Raw genomic sequence first — 20,923 nt, 5'->3', positions numbered from 1 at the left:
CTTCTGTGAAATAAATTTTTTTATGAAAGTCATTGAAAAAAAGGGATAACAAATATGATTAACAAAATTGATCTCTTTTGTATATCTTCTGTTTCTCTGCCATGCAAAACTGCCACTATATAATGCTTAGTCATGGGTGGCCTTGGATGTATTTAACTTAGATTTATGGATAAAATAAAAATTCACAAGGATTCTATGACTTTTCCCCATTTTAGTTACCTGCCATCCTCAGTTTTGAGACTACAACACTTTGTATTTTGAATTGATACTATGTGGATAGGTGACTTAACTGGCATTTAAATTATAGTGAGTTCTTTCTGAATTAAGAGCTGGTAAATATTTCTTTGGATTAGAAATTTTGGGGAAATGTGACAAAACTTGTCAGGAATAAATGTTTGACATTTTGATTTAAAAACAAAAATGAAAACAGTCCTAAGTTGCATGGGCTCATAAGTGGTAGGCTCATAAGAAAAATGTCAGTGTAAATATTAGACATTCAAAGCTCTTCACAAATATGAAGTCAACCTACAGTTAATTGGGAAATAGTTTGCAAATAAAAATACCTCTTTGGAAATTGGGGAATTCAGAGTATTAAAAAAAATTAGAGAATCCTTTCTCATTGAGTATACTTAGATTGCTGAGCACTTATTCTTAAAGAACATTTTAATTCTAGCTAGCAGTGGGAATACCAAGAAATATGACATCCTCATTCCTTTACCATTTCTTCTTAAACTGAGAATAAAGACATATCCAATGAGTTTCAATCTGGTATAGTAGAAAGATCAGTGGAAAGGAAACAAGTTCAAATTTGATTCTGACACAGAGATGTGTGACCCTCTGTATGTATCACTTAACCCCTGTGCCTGTTTTCCCATCTGTAAACTAGGGATAATATTTGCATTGCCTCCCAGACTGGTGAGGATAGTAAGCCAATACATTCTAGGTAAATGTGAGCTATTGAACTCCATTGTCCTTGTCTCCAAAAAGCATACTCAGAAAAAGATTTCTGCCACTAGATGGTCCCATTGGAGACTTTTTTCTTAATTAAATTTCTTTTAAAGCTGTTACTTCAAAACAAATTTAGTTACTGTTTTGGAACTTTACCAGTGTAGAAGTGGCCGAAGACAGAAGGCCTGCTTTGCTATATATGTTATCTCACTGATGTGGCTCCCCTTCCGGTGGTGCCTATCACAACCCATCTGTGCCTTCTCATCCTGCACAACTTTCGCCCATGCCCTCTGTCATTTCTTCACGGGGGCCTGAGCCAATTCCCTGAGGACTTTCTTGTAATAGTACATTGGTGCCAATGCAGCATCCAGGTATTTTTTTTTATCTTTTTTTTTTTTACTATGTGACTAGCTCATTGCTTTTTCTGATTACATATCTGATATATTTTATGTTACTCCATACATAACATTATTTGTAATGTGCTGCAATTGATGCCAATCATTTGAGAGACCTTCAATTTTGATTCCATAGCATTGTGGTTAATCCAAGATTCATTGCTATATAGTACCATCAGAAAAGCACTGGTGGTTTAAAAAAAAAAATGATGGGTTTTTGTTTCTGGTTGATGCTTAAAGTCATTGAAAATGCTATGAATTTTCCAAGTGCAATCCAGCCTGCTCTCTCTCGTTCATTTCTCTGAGGTTGATGGATCTTATGTTTTGTTTTTAAGCCAATATTGCCATTTCTAGCTAGTTCAGGAAAAGCAACTGAACAGGAATAGCAGCTTTCCAAACATGTAGAAATATTTCTGAAAAGCTGAAATGTGTAACAGTATTTAAGAGACAGTTGAGTTATAAGGGAGGTACACAAGGCAGGTGGCTCTGCCCTGGTCGTAGAAGGAAATAGAATAGAATCTACATCTAATGTAGTGTTAGGATGTGATTTCTTAAAATCTTGGAATTAAACGATCCTATTTATGAAATAAGTAGCATCTCTTCCTTATATCTTGGCATTTATAGAAATAAACATTTCATAGTATTGGTTAGAATGATAACTCTCAAACTTAGACACAGGGGTCCTTTATGCTTTTTTGTGTCTCAGACCCTTTTGGCAGTCTGATGAGGCCTATCAATCCCTTCTCAGAACACATACATACACACACACACACACACACACACACACATGCTACAAAACTTGGCATCTTGTAAGAATATGTGTGTCTAAATATATATATATGTATATGTATATACACATATGTATATGAATTTGTACTAATGGTAAAGAGAGATGTGTATATAGATGTGTGTGTGTCCTCTTTACTTTTACTCATTAGTACGAATTCAAGGTTTAGAACACTCCACTCACCCAGACTTAAAAACAACTTTTGTTTTTTCAAACACATAAGGTCAGGAAATGTCAGCGATAACAGTTCTGTTTGACTGTATCCTTGCCACTGATGGAGAAAAAACAGATTCAAATAATGAGTTGAGGCTTCAGAGCCCAACTGGAAACATGAATTTCCTCTACAACATGTCTGAAAAGTGTTACAGCTTTTGTTTGAAGGGATTTGGTGGGAGGTAAGTGTGGGGTAGACATCCACTCCCTCCTTAGCCATTCCTTTCTACTTTGGTATAGCTTAAACATTTGTGGAGTTTTCTTTACAAAATAACATTTGCCACTTTGCAACTTTCACCCATTGCTCCTATTACCCTCCAGACCAAGATTAAGGAGGTTAATCAAGTGCATGGTTGGCTGTTTCCTAACTGCCTACTTAGTATTTCTTACAAAAGGACAATTGCCACAAGTTACCAGCAAGGTTTTACCTTAAATCACTTAGACATACATAATGACTTGCTATTGCACTCTATTTAAGTCAAAATTAAGCCTGTAACTTCTCATTGGGCATTTTCAAGGCTGCCAGAAGGAATCAGCTGCCAGCTTACTAGAATGTGGAAAACGGCACGTGACCCAGAGACTAGAATCAAAATGCTAATTGAAAAAAGGTCAAGTGAAAAAGCCTCCCTCTTCCAGTGCAAGTGTTGTTTCCTGGCTGAAGTAGACAAAGAAACGGCTAGCCCTGGACTTTGCCTGGGGGGTTAGGGCAATCTCTAAATCTATTTCCTGAAATAAGAATTATGCCTGAAATGCTGGTGGAAATGGAACAGGTAAGGGTTGGACATTCAAGAATTAAAATGCTTTAGTTTGGGAATATGACCTGTTAATGCTTTGAAACTGAATCTCAATGAGAAAAATAGAACTAGTATGTAACAAACTTACAAAGTTAGCTTGAGTGTACCATTTAGATGTAAAAGTTTGTTCAACATTGAAAATGGGGGTGGGGCAAAGGCTTTGATTCAGGGGATCACAGCATTCAGTTAAAAGACAGTTTAAGGAGCTGACATGTACACAATGCCAAATGTAGTACGATTTTCATTTGCTAGCACTTAAAACGTTCTCCCCCACTACCTTGTCCCAGATTACTTAGGGATTCCATCTATGGTTCCCTGCTCCTGTTTTTCTTTGTTTTGCTATATGAAGAGATTTTGTCAGTATTGTATGTGTGTGTATTCCCCACCCTACTTAATTTAAATTTACAGACTAAGTTGTGACATACATGTTACCTACTGATTGGATTTACATTTATTCTCCTAGTATCACCAAGGATGTGTTTTCTACTCATAATAGCCTAGGAATAAAAACCAAGCCATTGTGACAGGTAGCCAAATACTGGTGTTCAAATATAGGTCAGGTGAGTTGCTATTACTGTAATAGGGCTCTTCCCCTCCCCCCCCCTTATATAAGACAGGGAAACTGCCATACTACATCTTACCCGGAGTCCCTCCATTGGGCAGAATAGGATGTTTTTTGTTGTTTTCTTAGTTCATGATTTGTTACATCAGAATCTCTTTTAACTTTAAACAAAACCATCCAAGAATAGTATCCAGGTTTTTTTTGTTTGTTTGTTTTATTTTGTTTTTTTCCCCCTGATTAACTTACTACCTGTAGATTTATGTTTGTAATTTAAGGACACTTAGTGTGATCTGAAACACCAACATACTCAGATTTACACCATAAGATCTACAATTGTTTTGGTTGGTCTTTTGTACCAGACTCTGTCCCTATTAAACAAGGGATTCATGCCACTTTTGAATGCATTGAGAGGTTGAAGGGTGGGGGAAGAAGGGCTGGGGAAGAATGGAAGAGAAGTACCTGGACTCTGAAAAATGGAGGTCTTTTCAAAGCATTGTATTTAGTCTTGAGTTGCTTTATATGATGGCAGATGACAATTAGGAAACCAACATCTTTCTTTAGTTTTCTGCTCTTCTCAGGAACATGGTTTTCCCCTGCTGTTTAGGTAATGTTATCTACTGTACTTGGAAGAACATTAGATACTGTTACATGTCTAGGACAGGGTCTGATAAGTCAAACCCATGATGTACTCTCTCCCTCGCACAGAGTACACGATGACCTTTGTCCACCAGTAATAGAGATGGCTGTGGAAGGGACTTTCCAATAGGCCAAACCTTTTTAGTTTTTCCCATCTACCTGGAATCTAAGATTTTCAGGGCTCTGACTTAATATAGAATGGCAAGGCAGCAAACAAGGTCATTCCCTGACTTGATTTGAGAGATTGGAGACCTAGTTATTTGAGGATTGTCCTGAAGAAGCAGTGTTTACTAGGTGCAGAAAAGGGGCAGTGAACCTATGGGCTAAAGGCTCCTGATAATGTGAGTGAAGAAGTCAGATACAGGATTTAGAGCTGGAAAAGATTTTTAGAAAATAGAATGTCAGTTTTCTTGCTTGATACAGTGTTAAGAATGCTTGGAGTCACAGGACCTGATTTTGAATTCCATTACCATTTACTCATGTGACTTCGGCCAAATCACACAACTTCTCTGAGTCTCAGTCTCATTTGTAAAATTAGGCGGCTGCATTGGCCTCCAGCTCTAAATCTGATGTAAGTGACGATGTGTCCAATATCACACAGCTAAGAAGTGGCAGGCAGATTCTAACAGGTTTTTTGAATCTTAAATCACTTTTCTCTGGTTTTAGTGCTATTCTCTATCCTCCTGGGTCTTATTGTCTATTCGTTGGCAAAAGTAGATAAATCCTTATCCAGTTCCTGTGACAGTCTAGACTTGTTTAGAACTCTGCCCTATGATACGTTTGTCCCTTTAAAAGACTCCGAGAGGGAGCGTGAGCATAGCCAATCAGCATTTCTGACTCGAGAAGAAATTGACCAATCAGCCACCCCGACCGGGAGGGAGGTGTGGCCAATCGGCGTGCGTGTTTGTGGCGGCGGAAGCCGGAAGGGACCTCGCCAAGGGGCTGGGCCTGAGCCTGAACCTAGTGGGAGGTGTTCCTGACGCTGGTGGCTGCGGACCCGAAACCGGGGCTCGGGCTCAGGTCGAAGGCAGGCTGCGCCGCCACGGCTGTGGGGATGGTGGGGCGGGAGAAGGAGCTGACCATCCACTTTGTCCCCGGGAGCTGCCAGCTGGTGGAGGTGAGCGGAGTCGGCCCTCTTCTCCCCCAGGGCAGCCGAGCTGCCTGCGTCTTTCCCCGCTCGGCAGCTTCCGAGCCCGGGGGGCCGAAGCCAGGAGACGCTGGGGCGGGCAAAGCCTGGGAAGCGCCGGACTCTTGTTTCCCGAAGGCGCTTTCCGCCGCGGAGGCCTCGGTTTTGCTTCCCTGGTCCCAGGAAGAGTTTGTGTTTCCTGTTGGAGGCTTCAGCCTTGCCTCGGCTGTGATTTCACTTCTTTTCTCTTTTCTTTGCTGATTTTCCTGGAACTTCGTGGTCAGAAAAAGCAGCTTTCTGGTCAACAGAACGCGATGGGCGGGGCTTGTCAGGCCCGGGTTCCTTCCGCTTAGAGCTCTGAGGTCCCCCAGGCGGGGGGGGGGGGGGGGGGGGGGGGGGGGGGGTCCGGCCCGGGGGGGCGGGGGGGCCCCCGGGGGGGGGGGGGGGGTGCTGGGGGCGGGGTGTCTCGGAGCACGTTGTTTGTGGTGGTTAAAGACCTTCATTTCTGGGCTTGGGGCTGAGGAGAGTTCAGTTTCTACATTGTCAGATCTAGGAATCCTATGTCCTCACGCATCTTCCTTCTCCCCTCACTCCCTCCCCTCATATATAATGATGCCATCATAAATACTTCTGGAATAGAATTCTTTATATGTGCGCTCACATGTGTATATATGTATGCGTGCACAACATCCCTGTGTATGTACGCACATGTATGTGTATATGGGTGTATATGCACATGTATGTGTTTATGTATATGAATTTTATCCTATGAGAATCTTTTCCTGAGTGAACCATAAATTTCTAAAAATGGGTCGATAGTGGTTTTTATGGTAGCCTTAGTGGTAGGCTTATGATAAGGGAGCAGTACATAGTTACTGAATTAAAATAAGCTCTTGAGAATGAGTATTTTCTTAGTATCATGAATTGTGAGGACTTGTCATTAATGATATATTCTTCTTAGAAACAATAGGGTGTAGTGGATAGACAGTCTTGGTTCTAGTCTTGGTGGTGACATATACTGACTGTGACCCTGGACAAGTAATTTAACTACTTAGTCTCTTATGTGGAAGTTGCAGACCAGCTGGTGATCTGAGAGTTCTCTTATGCTAATGAAGTTACAGGTATAGACAAACAAGAAAAAGATGTTGCCCCATTATGTTAAATAATATGAAGCAGAAAAAATATGTTAACATTCAGTAGTTCACTCACATCACTTAGCTCTGTGATTTTGGGCAGGTCATTTAATCTTACTGAGCCTCTGTTCTCTGATAGATAATGTGTACATAATGAAATCTGCCTTCCTAGGGCTTAAATGAGATAATGAATCTAAAACATGTCATAAAAATATACTTCCATGAATTTGTGATTCTGAGGTGAAGATTGGAGCCCCTAGATGTTTTCCCATCATGTGTAATTTCCTTTGACGTTTAAAAATCCACAAAAAATATGGTTATAGTATTTACCTTTTTACCATTAAAATAGAAAACAAATCTGTAATTACTTTAGAAATGTTCAACTTTTCTAGTAAAAATAAATTCAGAGTGGAAAGTAGGAACGGAATGGAAAGATTCTCAGAACAAAATTCATATATATGTATATGTAAACACATGTGCACACACACCCATATATACATGCATGTGCATGCACACACAACACATGTATGTTGTGCACACATGCATATATATATACACACGTGTGCACATATATAAAGAATTCGATTCCAGAAGTATTTATGTTGGTATCATTATATATGAGGAGAGGGAGTGAGGGGAGAAGGAAGATGGGTCAGGACATAGGATTCCTAGATCTGACAATGTAGAAACTGAACTCTCCTCAGCCCCAAACCCAGAAATGAAAGTCTTTAACCACCACAAACTATAGACTTGCTAAATAAGTCATGATGTTGTTTATTTTAACTGTCCTGAGTTATTTACTTACTTCCTAAATTAACATTTAAGAGACATGGCTCTGTGTTTCTTTAAACTCACAGGGACTTTATTTTTCAAGGATAAAACATCCATACGTGTGTGTGTGTGTGTGTGTGTGTATGTGTGTGTAATTCCTTCACTAAAATACTGGAGACCCTCTATGAGTACTTCGTAAGCCAAAAAAATTTTCCTCTTTTGCGGATATATAAGTTTGAGGCATTTATCCTACTGTACTTTTTGGTGATGCTATATAGTAGTTGGCATTTGTATATTCACATTCAGAACAATTTATAGAGTGATTGTCTAAAGTATTTTTCAATGAAATATTTTTAAGATTAGCATCAAACTGGATTTTTATGTGGAAAGTCAGACTTGGAAGATGTTTTCATTTTCTGAAACAAAATCTTAATCTCACAAAATTGTAGTTTACACACTTGGAATATAATAGGTAAAATTCTTGAACAGCAAATTTTAGTGCATTTTAAAATGTTTTCTCTGAATTTTATTTCATTTTAATATCAGTTTGAGAAGAAATGGTTTATTTTCTACTTATGAAAGTATATGTTTGTAGATGAATATGTTAACTTTAGGCAGCTATGAAGCTGTGATCAAAATTTTGGTTTTTCTAAGTGAGAAGTCATAAACTTTCCTGAAGGTCATGACAGTGTTGAGTATCAACCAGTAACAAACATAATTTCATTTGCCTTGTTAGAGTGAAGGAGGATGTTAAGCTTAAAACAGTATTCATCTTTTATCTGAATCTGGTTCATCAGATTCCATGTACATACATTAATTTTTCATTAAAGAAGAAACAAAGACAAAAGTCTTGGCTTCACAAGTCACTTGACCTGGTAGAAGACTGAAAAAGAGATTTGAAATTAGGATAAGGCCTGGACTGTTTCTGTCTCGTTCCATCACATTTATTCAATAAACATTTGTTACATGATGCTAAGAGGGAGATATGAAAATAAATAACGTACGATCCCTGCCGTCAAGTATTATTCCTAGTCTTTTGCCCAATTCTGGTGAGGGCCTTGAAAATTCATAACATTCACAGGATCACAAAATAAGGCCCTTTAGAGAGAGTATTTAGTTGAACTTCCTCATTTTATGAATGAAAAAAAATTGAGATAAATTTTGATTTGAGTACACTCAGTAGTACCAAGATCTGGGTCTCTTGACTCCCATTTTCCTGCTCTTTCTATATTCATGCCTCCTCTCCCTGTGCACTTAGAAAGCCCCCCCAAAAAAAAGAAAAGAAAAGAAAATCTTGACACTCTTGAATGTGTGGTTGTATTTGGAGTAGCTCTAATTTTTTTGCTTTTGTTTTTGTTTTTTTAGCCAGAGATATGGTACTTCTAAATTTAAGGTCTTGAAGAATTTATTAAAGTAAAACTTATTGATAAATGTATTGCAATTAATACAATTTTTAACAGATTAATAGTATTGTTGTGGTTAAATTTATTTTGTATGCATTTTGTAAGGCTAGCATGTACTTATTATCTCCCTTCAGCTTAACAGCTATGGAGAATGGCATTGTGGAGTAAATGTAAGAATATTCCTATCTGGTCCTGAAGTATTATGGTGGCCAAGGAAAATTTAAGAATAAAAGTAGGTCATTAGAAAGAATCCAGGATCAAAAATATCAAGCCCCATAAACATTTTAACCAAATAAAGTCCAACTATGTGATCAGACTACAAAATAAATAAGCCTAAATCTAAGTATGGTTGGGTTGTTTTGTTTGGTTTTTTTTTGGTAAATCACTGAAAAGTATGCTAACTACAACAATTGGTGTGTATGAGCTGTCTCATTCAGATGTTATAAGTGAATATAAATAAGATTATCCAGTATTAACTTGATTTGTTAAATCTTTGAGGTAAAACTGAGGTATATAATTTAAATTGCTTTTGCAGTATCATTTTTTTGGGGGGGTGCATTAGACTTTTTGAAGTCTTTTAAATCTAATGACATTAGCCATAAGTTCCATTGGTCTTTGTTCTGTAAATTACTAGTTACGTTATAGGTCTGAAACATATCAAATTGCTAGGTGCTTGAGTTGTTCAGTAAATTCAATTTAATATCAGGGCTATTTCTTATGATAGAGTGATATTCAAATAAATCTTTTTTTGCCTTTACATTTTAGGAGGATGTTAATGTCCCTAGTAGGCGTGCTTTGATTACTGGTGCCACTGGCCTCCTTGGCAGAGCTGTGTACAAAGAGTTTGAGCAGAACAACTGGCATGCAGTTGGCTGTGGATACAGTAGAGCTCGACCTAGATTTGAACAAGTCAATCTTTTGGATACTCATGCAGTTCATGATATCATTCAGGATTTTCAGGTATGGTGTAACAGGTTTTTGTTTTGTTTTTTTTTCTTTAACTCACGGAGGACCTTCAGTGTTAGAAGTTTCTCAGAATATAGGGAAATGAATCGTTGTCAAGGAGTTACCTAAAGAAACCAGGGCATTAAGAAGTCAATGGCAAAGAAAAGATCTTAGTGTAAAAAGTTACCATTTAAGAAGAGTATGAGGCAAAAGGATAAATGTTGAGATATGAGTATGTCTACCTAAGAAACAAAGAGGATTCAGAGATCAATCAGTATTGTCACTTAGCACAGGGCCCATCACCAGTATTTGGATTTTTGGATAGCAGTGTTTGGAGTTTTTAGGAAATGCATACTTTGAGGAGGAATTTGAAGGTTACTTCCATCTTTATTAATTTAATGGATTAACAAATAGATAAAATTATTTGCTTTACTAATGTAGGTATTAAATCATCTAATCTTTCTGATTCTATGCAATTCATGTCTGTATTTTTCCATAATTACTTTATAAAGGATCTGCCCAGTATGCTGGGGACTTCCTTTTGTTCTTTCAGTGTTGTGTGGATATCGTGGTAGCACTCCATCTATTACCATACTTTCATGGCATGGCCAGATCACCTCCTTTTCTACTCATGTATGTGCTTTTGTTATTTTGTTACTATTGTATTCTGGTCCTCACTGATAATATGCTATTGCCTATATGCACTATATTTCTATTACATCCACTCTAACACAATCTTAGGTTGTGAGTATAGTCTAAGAATAATAATCATTACTGAAATGCAGTTGAAACTGTTTCTGAAAGGTCATTTTGTTATGGACGCAGCACTCACTCTAACTCTGATCCTTTATCATAAAGGACAGGACTAAGTAGTTCTGTAAGACACCAGAGGTTGTATGCATAGACACACTTATACTCACATACATGTGCACTCCCCTCACCCCCCAACCCCCCACTTCTCCAGCTATCTTCCTGTTGTTTAGGGTGGTTGAAAAGAGACAAAAATATGCTATGTCATTGTCTGTAGTCCTGAACCAGAAAGCTTAGTTTCACTTGAGTAAGAATGGGGGAAATGTACACTGTATGCAACATAATGTGACCTGAAAAGGTAATGATACATATAATCAAGGAGGGATTTTTTTTTTTTGGTTATTGTTTTTGTTTTAAGAGTGCAGTGGTACATTTTCTATGTGAGAGGCTCACCAGGGTCTTATTCTTGCCCTGTGAGCAATTCTGATCACATAAAGACATAGAAATCTGTCAAGTTAGTTAACTCTATTGGCATTGGTAGCAAAAAGTCCTGCCTTCTTCTTCTCTTTTCCTTCTCTCTCCATATTCCTCTTCAGTTTCTGGGGCACTGCTGTCTGCTCCCTCAGTGCCAAACCAGACAGCTATGCTAGGCTTCACCATAATTGCTGGCCATGGCACTGACAACATGTGCATAATAACAACAACTTGCTTAAAGGTTTCTTCATAAAAAGAATTTTTGGAAATATTTGAATTTATAAGTAGATGTGCTGGAAATTTGGTGTTTCTCCCCATTTTTTTTTCTGAGTTATGAGGCATTATGGCATAGTAAACAGATATCCAGAATAACCTGGGATCAAGTCCCTCACAAAAGCTGATTGTGTGACCCTGGACAAATCACTTCTAGATAGCTCACTAAGCCTGTAAGTTGCAGAGCAGGTGCTGACTTGCATTAGTAGAGGATCTGTCCTCACTTGGGAGTTCCCTGTATTAGTGAAATCACAGTTTTAATCCCTATTCTTACGTATTATTATCTTTTCAGGTCACATAATATTGCATATGGTGTACATTTCCCCCCATTCTTACTCAGGTGAAATTAAGTTTTCTGGTTTTGGACTGTAGATATTGATATTGCAATGGATGTAACTAGTTGGTGTTGTAAAAGTGGCATCATTACTATTGAGCCATTTGCTCTTTTCTGGGAAGTTGTAAAACAATTTCCTTAACTCTATTCGCTTGAAGAATGAATAATAGTATTACTGACTTACTAATTCAGTAGTGATGAAGATTTTGCTTTAATGAACATTTTCTCTATATTTACTGTAGGGAAGATGTAGTTATTCTGCATTTTTGTTGTTGTTAAAAATGCCTGAATGCTTAACTTGCAGCCCCATGTCATAGTACATTGTGCAGCAGAAAGAAGGCCAGATGTTGTAGAGAATCAACCAGATGCTGCTTCTCAGCTTAATGTGGATGCTTCAGGGAATTTAGCAAAGGAAGCAGGTAATTTGACATTATAGAACCTTTATAAAATATTAATTGTTGAGATTTAATATTTTAAGAATATATTTAAAGAACTTGTTTTCATATTACTTTAACTCAAAACAAAACATTTTCTCTTATAATTTAGTAAAGGATTTTTATCTCTGTAGTCAGTTAATATTGTGTTGGTTTTTTTTCCCCCAGCGGGAATTGGAGCGTTTCTGATCTACATTAGCTCAGATTATGTGTTTGATGGAACAAACCCACCTTATACTGAAGAGGACGCTCCAAATCCACTAAATTTGTATGGTAAAACCAAACTCGAAGGAGAAAGGGCTGTCTTGGAAAACAATGTTGGTAAGAAAGAGCATTGTTAGTCATCTAATAGTAGTGAGAAACATTCTTAGATTTTATATGGTTTATTTTTTTAATTTGATATTTTTTCCCAATTATGTGTAAAAACAGTTGTTAACCTTCGTTTTGTACAATTTTGAGTTCCTTCCACCCTCCCTTCCTTTTCCCCTTGTTGAGGAGGCAAGCAATTTGAGAGAAGTTATACATATGCAATCATGTAAAACATTTATATAGTTTATTTTTAATGAATAGTCAACTTTATGAATATTTTGTGCACAAAACACTACTTCGCTGTAAAAAAATGTCAGGAATAAAATTCCGAAATAAAACTTCGGAAGGTTCAGACATCTTAGTCTTCATGATTTATTCATACCTTTTCTTGTCTTACCACCTATAATTCTCTTAAAAACACTTATACTGTGCTAGATTCCTACTACTTGAACATGCCCTAAGCTTTCTTGCCTCTCATCTCTACTTGTCTAATTCTTAATGATCATTCAATGTCTAGCTCAAATGTCATTTCCTCCATGATACCTTCTTTTTCTCTCTATCAACCTGTTCTTTCTTCTGAACTCACATAGCACTTCATACCACTTTTTATTCTTTTCCATTCTGTCTTGCATTAGAGATATTTATATCTTATCCATTAGACTGTAAGCCTTGTTAGGAGCTTGGACTTTGTCTTATGTCGTTTTGTATCTCTTCACTTCGTGTTGTGGGGTACCTTTTTACACTGGAGGAACACAACATTTGTCATATGAAAAATGCACTCAAAATAAATACTTAAAAAAAATTAGAATGATTCACCAATCAGCAGTTTTGGAAGGCATTTTTAAAACCTTCAGAATATCCCTATAAGCATTAGAAGAGGGAAGAAAAGCTTCAGAATATACTTGTTTAAGCAGTTATTATCATAGATGGGAGGATGTTAAAATATTGTGACTACCATGTTACATAGAAACTTGAAAAGCAAGGCTAATCTGAAACATTGTTTCCCCAAAGGTGCAGCAATCCTGCGAATCCCTGTTCTGTATGGAGAAGTTGAAAAACTGGAAGAAAGTGCTGTCACTATTATGTTTGATAAAGTCCAGTTCAGCAACAAATCTGCTAACATGGACCACTGGCAGCAGAGGTTTCCCACAAACGTTAAGGATGTTGCCAGTGTTTGCCGGCAGCTGGCAGAGAAGAGGATGCTGGTGAGACTTGGGAAAGGGGACTGCTTGGGGACTACATGTGATAGTGTAGTGTTCTGTTGTGCATATCTTGGATTCATATATTAATGAACTTAAGTAGACCAGTTTCTTTTAGAACTAGAAAATTGTGGGTAGAGTTTCCTTTGCAGGTTATACATTTATTGCCCACAGATACTTTATTTTCTTAGGCATTTGAGTTTCACATTTCTTCTCATAATGCTTCTCTGCCTTTTAGCTGTAACGCCCATTCTTTGTGTTTTTCTTATTGTGAAAATAAAAATTAACATTGATACAACTTATAGTTGCCTTTCTTTGGATGGCAGCAGTTAAGTTGTTAGTCCTAAAACTTAATTTGGTACTGGACAGGTGAGAAGCAGCATGAAGGTAATGGCTTAGGAACTGGACCTGGAGTCGGGATCTGGGTTTCAGATCCTGCCTCGTATACTTCCTTACTCTGTGATCCTGAGTATATCACTTCACCTCTCTGAGCCTCAAGTTCCTCATCTGCAGAATGATGGGGTTGGAATTGATGGCCTCCAGGGTCACTTTGAGCTTTAAATCTGTGTTTTGTGCTCAGTGGTGTCTTAAGATATGGACACTAGATCTTAGGGGAATTAGTGTCTCTGTATATCAAGGAAAAGGTTTAGATGTATTCTAAAGGGTAAAGCAACAACAGCCCAGTTTGTTTTTTGAGTTGCTTTAAATCAACTTTATATAATTCGATAAGTCATTTGTGTAAGAAATTTTTGAGGATCTGTAGTTTTGTTGAGTTCTCCCTCCACTAACACAAATCACAATTTCTCTATAGCTTGCAAATAAGCATTTATTAAGTGCCTACTATGTGTCAGGCACGGGTAATATAATGACAAATTCCAGACATTATCTGCCTTTTAGAGCTAATATTTTACTCTGGGAATGTGTAAAGTTTATATCATAGTGGGTTTACAGTCAAATAAATATAGACTATATACAAATAAATAAAAAGTGATTAGGGAGGGAAATAAGATGCTAAAATCTGGGGAAATCCCAAAGTACATCTTTAAAAAGGTTGTATTTGAATTGAGCCTTGAAGGAAGCTGGGGGCTCTAGGAAGTGAAGATGAGGGGAGAGAGAGAGAGAGAACATTCTAGCCATATGAGTGGTGGGGAAATGGGGAGGGGGGATTGAAGGGAATGGTGGTATGTGCAAAAGTATGGAGACAAGGAATGGACCATAGTATGTGGGGAACAGAAATCAGACCGATTTGACTACAGTATAGAGTACATGAGGAGAATAATGTGTAACCCGTTTAGAAAGATAAACTGGATCTAGATTGTGAAGGAGATTAGATGTCAGATACTCAGATAAAGGAGTTTGTATTTTATCCTAGAATATCCACAGAAATTTCTTGAGTAGGGGAATGACCTAGTCTGACCTGTACTTTAGAAAAATCATTTTTTGTGAGGGGGGAGAAGTTAATATGGCACAGTAATGACTCATTTGAGCTCTCCTAAATTCCATTCCAAACGATGTTAAAATAGCACCTCAATGTTCTGGAACAGCAAAACCAACAAAAGAACAGGGTGAAACAATTTTCCAGCCCAGGACAACTGGAAAGGTCTGTCTTACTGGGGTGAGAGTGGAATGCAGTTTGGTGCAGGTCTCACCATTGCAAGCCAGCAGTAGGCCTTGGGGCAACTGAATTGACCATGGTGGCTTCTGGAGCTCTTAGCTCACAGATTGTAAGGGGGTGAGGGGGAAGGTGAGACAGCTGGTCAGAGGGAGATTACAGTGGACAAGTGGACACTTCACTGGCACTGAGAACAGGACTCTGTTGCATTGTCCATATGTGGTTTCGGGTCACAGTCCCAGGATGAGGAGCGCTAGCTGGAGCAGGGAACCCTGGTCAAAGTTTCAGGGTGAGAAGTAGTGCTTGTGTTTGAGTTAATAGACTAGAGCAGAGCTTCTTAAACTTTTTCCACTCATGACCTCTTTTCACATTTGGCAGCATTCATAAGGCATGACAGCAAGTGCAGTTCAAAGTGTGCATGCTATGTGTTCAAAAAACCAAGGCTGCAGTGAAGTTGCATGATGCAGCATGGGCAAGTGCTGCCATAAACACCTTTGATTCATTACACATTTGATTTTTAATTAATTTTTGGTTATTGAGTGTTCAGAAACCTTTTACTGTTGCCAAATTTTTTGCAACCCCATGGGGTTGCAAACCACAATTTAAGAAGTACTGGACTAGAGCACAGGCCAAGAGAGCAGTGATCTCACCTTTTCTTAGATCATACCACCTTGAATTTGAACTGAAAATTCACAGACCCTTCTTCCCTCTCCAAGAACCAGCTCTGAAAGTAACAGCAGGAAAACTGAAACTTGGGACAGTGCCTCCACCTCAGAAGCAGAACCCCACTTTAGCATGGAATAAAAAGTCAAGAAATGGGCTGGAAAATGAGCAAACAGTAGAAAAAGATCCTAACTATAAAAAGGTACCGTGGTGACAGGGAAGTTCAAAACACAAACTCAGAAGAAAACAACAAAGTGGAAACTGCTATTTCCAAAGCCTCAAAAAAAAAAAAGGAATTAGTCTCAGGCCATGGAAAAACTCAAAAAGGATTTTAAAAAATAAAGTTACAGAGGAAGAAGAAAAATTGGAAAGAGAAATGAGAGTGATGTAAGAAAATCATGAAAAAAAGACTCAACAGCTTGATAAAGGGAGGCACAAAAAAAAAAGACAAGAAAATAACACTTTAAAAGACAGACTAAACCAAGTGGTAAAGAGGCACAAAAATCCACTGAAGAGAACTCCTTAAAAAGCAGAATTGGCCTAATGGGAAAAGATATTAAAAAAATTCAATGAAGAAAAGAACTCCTTAAAAAGTAGAATTGGCTAAATAGAAAAGGAAGTGCAAAAGCTCACTGAAGACAATAATTCCTTAAAATTTAGAATCAGGCAAGTGGAAGCTAATGACTCCATGAGACATCAAAGAAACAATCGAATAAAATCAAAAGACTGAAAAACAAGAAAATGTGAACTATCTCATTAGAAAAACAACTGACCTGGAAAATAGATTCAGGAGAGATCTTTCAAGAAATTATCAAGGAAAACTGTCCTGATATTCTAGAATCAGAGGGTAAAATAGAAATTGAAAGAACCCACTGATCACTTTTTGAAAGAAATCCCAAAATGAAAATTCTCTGGAATATTGTAGCCAAATTCCAGAGCTCCTGGAGATCAAGGAGATAATATGGCAAGCAACCAAAAAGAAACAGTTCAAATATCATGGAGCTGTAGTCAGTAAAACACATGATTTAGCAGCTTCTACATTAAAAGGATCAGAAGGCTTGGAATATGGTATTCTGGAAGGCAAAGGATCTAGGATTACAATCAAGAATCTCCTACCCAGAACAGTGGATAAATCATCGATCCTGGAGTCAGGAGGACCTAAGTTCAAATCCGGCCTCAGACACAGCACTCATTAACTGTTGACTCTGGGCAAGTCACTTAACTGCACTTGCCCTCACCAAAAAAAAAAAAAAAAAAAAAGGAATCTCCTACCCAGCAAAACTGAGTATAATCTTTCATGGGGAAAAATGGATACTTAATGAGAGGACTTTCAAGCATTCTTGATGAACAGGCCAAAACTGAATATAAAATTTAACTTTCAAGTACAACACTCAAGAGAAGCATAAAAATATAAACAGGAAAGAAATCATAAGGATATCAATAAGGTTGAACTGTATATTCCAACATGGGAAGATGATACTTTAAACTCCGAAGAACATTATTTTTATTAGGGCTAGAAGGAATATACATAGACGGGGCATAAGTGTAAGTTGACTATGATGGGATGAGATCCACAAAGATAAAATTAAGGGGAATGAGAAAGAGGAATGCCCTGGGAGAAGGGGGAAGGGAGGGGTAGAATGGGGTAAATTATCTCACAGAAAAATCATTTTGGCAGTTGAGTAGGAGATAGATGAAGCTAGGAAAGGGAGAGATTGGATGCAGGAAGAGCAATTAAGAGGTTATTAAAATAGTCTGGGCAAGAAGCAACAAGAGGTTGAACTAGGGTAATTATGGAGAGAATGAGACAAATGTTTGAGGTGTTGAGAAATTAGAATCATTAAGACTTAGCAACTGTTTGGATATAGGCAGATGACTAAAGGAAGACTCCTGCTTTGTGAATCTGGATGACTAGAAGAATGGTAGTACCCTTAATAGAAACAGAGAAGTTAAGGGTAGGTTTAGAGAAAGGGATAAGAAGTTTTTTTAGGTATCTTGAATTTGAGATATTTATGGGATATTCAGATAAATCTGTCCCATAGGCATATGGAGATACAGTACTGGCACTCAGAAAAGAGATGAGGACTGGATATGCAGATATGAAAGTCATCTTGTCAAAACAACTCATTATTGTGATCAGTCTCATGATGAGTCTCTCTGAATTTAGACTAGGCTGACCTTGGGATTACAGTTTTACAGTCCTCCACTGGATCTATATTAAATTGAGTTCGTTTTACAGGAATGAAAGTGCCTTGAGGGTAGGGATTATTTTCATTTTTATATTTGTATCCTCAGTGCCTACCATTGTACCTATAGGGTAGACCATGGATCTCATAGAAAAATTTGGTATTATTTAAATTAAGTTGCATTCCCATAAATTTTGAAGTTAAGTTTTTTAGAATTCCTAGTTAAGTGAATGAATTTGGGTAGCTTACAGGGACAGTCATTTATATTGTTTTATAAAAACAGTGTTAGAAAAAAAATAGCACATACATAAAATGTTTTTACTTAATAAGTCTTATTTGTAGAAAAGTTGTTATGGAAATAATACTATTGAAGAAAAAGATAGTAAACTTTTATATCTGGACTATTTTATGTAGCCCAAGTAAATATCACATTTGGTTGGTTCTTATTTTGTGTTCCCTTCCTTTATTCCTAGGATCCTACAATCAAAGGCACCTTCCATTGGTCTGGCAATGAACAAATGACCAAATATGAAATGGCATGTGCTATTGCAGATGCCTTTAACCTTCCTAATAGTCACTTAAGACCTGTAAGTATATAGTATGCAGAAGAAAAAAAAATTGCCTTCCTTAAAGGTCAAGTCTGTGATTGCAAAGTGTAATTTAACTTGAATGAATAAGCTAAGTGCAACATATGTATACAAAGCTTTATTTCCTAGTGTTGGTAGAGTGATAGGGCAGTGGGTTTGGAGGCAGAGGACCTGAGTTCAGATTCAGATAACTAAGTTATACTTAGTGCCTCACTGACCTTTCTGGACCTAAGTTTCCTCACCTGTGAATTTATTTTTTTCAACCTTTTAATCAATCAGCAAATTTTTAAGCACCTCCTATAATCCAGGGAATAATGCTAGGTACTGGGAGTACCAGGACAAAAGAGAAACAGTTCCTGCACTTGAGGAGCTTATAATTTATCTAGGGGAGACAACATATATACATACAGATACATACAAAATAGAGGATAATTTTGGAGAGGTAAAACACTTGGGTTGTTTATAGGAAGGTGGGTGTCAAAAGGATAGTGTTTTGGAAAAGGAGAAGGTGAATTTTTATTTTGAGCTATTTTATGTAGTCTAAAGAAATATAACTCATAAGAACTTGGTTCTAATTTTGTGTGCCCTTGTTCCTAGAATTCCTCAAAGAAGCCTTCTACTCAGCTAGCAATGACCAGATATAAACTTTGGGTTGAGTTAATGGGATTATAGGATCTCATAGATTAGAGCTGAAAGGGACCCCAGACTGCTAAATTTATTTACAGTTGAGGGAACTGAGAACCAGGGTGACTTGTCCATGCCAATATAACTAACAACCGTCAGGGATTTGAACCCCTGTTTTCTGACCCCTTCCACTTTTAAATTTGTGATTCTGTGCTAGTAGTTTATACTTTTAGGGATAAAGTTTACCATTTTTTTCTTTCTACATACCTGCATTTGTTCTTGTTAGAACTTCTAGGTGACAGAGATTACTAAAAATACTATAAATTGCAGTATGTTCTTTTGTAGACAAGCACATATGTTATAAAAGGAAATTATAGAAAAAGAGAAGAGGCTTGGGTTTTGCCCATTAATTTTTTCTTCTTTTTTTCCAAAAAGATCACTGACAGCCCAGTCTTAGGAGCTCCACGTCCAAGAAATGCTCAACTCGACTGCTCCAAATTAGAGACCCTGGGCATTGGCCAAAGAACACCATTTCGAGTTGGGATAAAAGAATCACTTTGGCCTTTTCTCATTGACAAGAGATGGAGACAAACGGTCTTTCATTAGGTTATAATTTTTTAGTACACAAAGTACAGTATGTGGCACTTTTTAAAGAAAAAAAGGAAATAGTTTTGTATGAGTGTTCTTCAGTTGTGACAATGATCTTTCAGGTAAATGATATTGCTCTTGCACTAGTGAAATTATTACCTAAAGGAGCTAAGTGGCAAAAGAGCCCTGATTGAAATAATTATCTTTCCTTTTATCATTTTGTTTCTACTGGCTTAACTTCTTGTTGGAGAATGGTAAATTATGATTCTTAAAATATTTTATGGCCAGGATGAAGCAGGTCCACTGCAGACTTCCTTTTGGATGCAATGCATTGTCCATGCTGTTGACTTCTGCAACTGCTGAGATTGTGCAGCTGAGTTTAATCAGTTCTTCATCACCAAAAAAGGAAAACAAATCATTTTTATGGTTATTGTTCTAATGTGAGTTAAACTGATGTGAAAATCATTGGCGTTCGTTATTTCATTGCTTTGAGCTCAGATCAAATGTTTAAAAAAAAGTAAAACCTTATTTTTGCAACTTGAGTGCAGTTTTTATGCTTAAGATATATTTTCAGAATGTTATGTATCTTGAAACCTCTGTAGCTCGATGCTTCCTACATTTGTAGCAAAATACAGTGAGCACCCATACGAATGGGTTCCTTTGTGTGTTTTTGTAACTGTCTTTTTTCACTCCATGTCTCTAAATGATGTTTTGAATCTGTGGCTGTACTTTAACATTGTTTTAGTCTGATAATGAACCTTGTAAGCTTTTTGACTAGTCATGAACAACAATAAATCTGTATTACTGGCATGAGAGTTCTTAATTTCTTTGTGCTCAGTGATTTTTCATTCTTCTGTGGTTCCATATTTTCTTGATAGGACTGTGGGGTGTAGTGAAAGTAGCCCTGGATCTGGAGGCAGAAGAACTGGGTTTGAATACTGATTTTCTTATTACCTGTTTAACATTGGGTTGGTCACCTCAATTCCCTGGGCCTAAGTTTCCTCATCAATAAATGAGGATGTTGGACTAGTTTATTTTTAATGTTTCTTTTACTGCAGATATCAAGGTAAACACTTGGTGTTCCCTGTTCCTTATATAGGTTCTACCATCATATCAAGTTTGCCACCGTGGAGGCTCAGCTGCCTTCTCATCCTAGAGCATCCCTCCATTATGCTCT

The 20,923-nt window shown here is 37.4% G+C and overlaps 1 protein-coding gene across 2 annotated transcripts; it reads left to right on the top strand.

Moving 5' to 3' along the window:
- The first annotated feature begins 2,975 nt into the window (after nt 1–2,975).
- MAT2B (methionine adenosyltransferase 2B) lies at nt 2,976–20,569 on the top strand. Of its 2 annotated transcripts, none has more exons than XM_027841719.1 (7): nt 2,976–3,113; nt 9,534–9,728; nt 11,849–11,963; nt 12,147–12,299; nt 13,299–13,492; nt 18,421–18,534; nt 19,594–20,569. In XM_027841719.1, the coding sequence occupies exons 1-7, from the start codon at nt 3,084–3,086 to the stop codon at nt 19,762–19,764; spliced, it is 972 nt and encodes a 323-aa protein (XP_027697520.1). In that variant the 5' UTR covers nt 2,976–3,083; the 3' UTR covers nt 19,765–20,569. The 2 variants fall into 2 exon arrangements, with proteins under 2 accessions (XP_027697520.1, XP_027697519.1); XM_027841718.1 differs by lacking the exon at nt 2,976–3,113 and adding an exon at nt 5,278–5,452.
- The last annotated feature ends 354 nt before the right edge of the window (nt 20,570–20,923 follow it).

The sequence above is a fragment of the Vombatus ursinus genome, unplaced genomic scaffold, assembly GCF_900497805.2.
Source record: "Vombatus ursinus unplaced genomic scaffold, bare-nosed wombat genome assembly UNPS02014863.1, whole genome shotgun sequence".
Taxonomy (NCBI): Eukaryota; Metazoa; Chordata; class Mammalia; order Diprotodontia; family Vombatidae; genus Vombatus; species Vombatus ursinus.
The sequence above is the reverse complement of the archived record's forward strand: the minus strand, read 5'-3'. Positions and strand labels throughout refer to the sequence as shown.

Bases quoted from the DNA above. Each gene is read 5' to 3' on its own strand.
- MAT2B (XM_027841718.1), top strand. From the start codon at position 5,390: ATGGTGGGGCGGGAGAAGGAGCTGACCATCCACTTTGTCCCCGGGAGC. The intron at 12,300-13,298 runs GTAAGAAAGAGC...GTTTCCCCAAAG, and splicing joins TGTCTTGGAAAACAATGTTG to GTGCAGCAATCCTGCGAATC. The intron at 18,535-19,593 runs GTAAGTATATAG...TTTTCCAAAAAG, and splicing joins CTAATAGTCACTTAAGACCT to ATCACTGACAGCCCAGTCTT.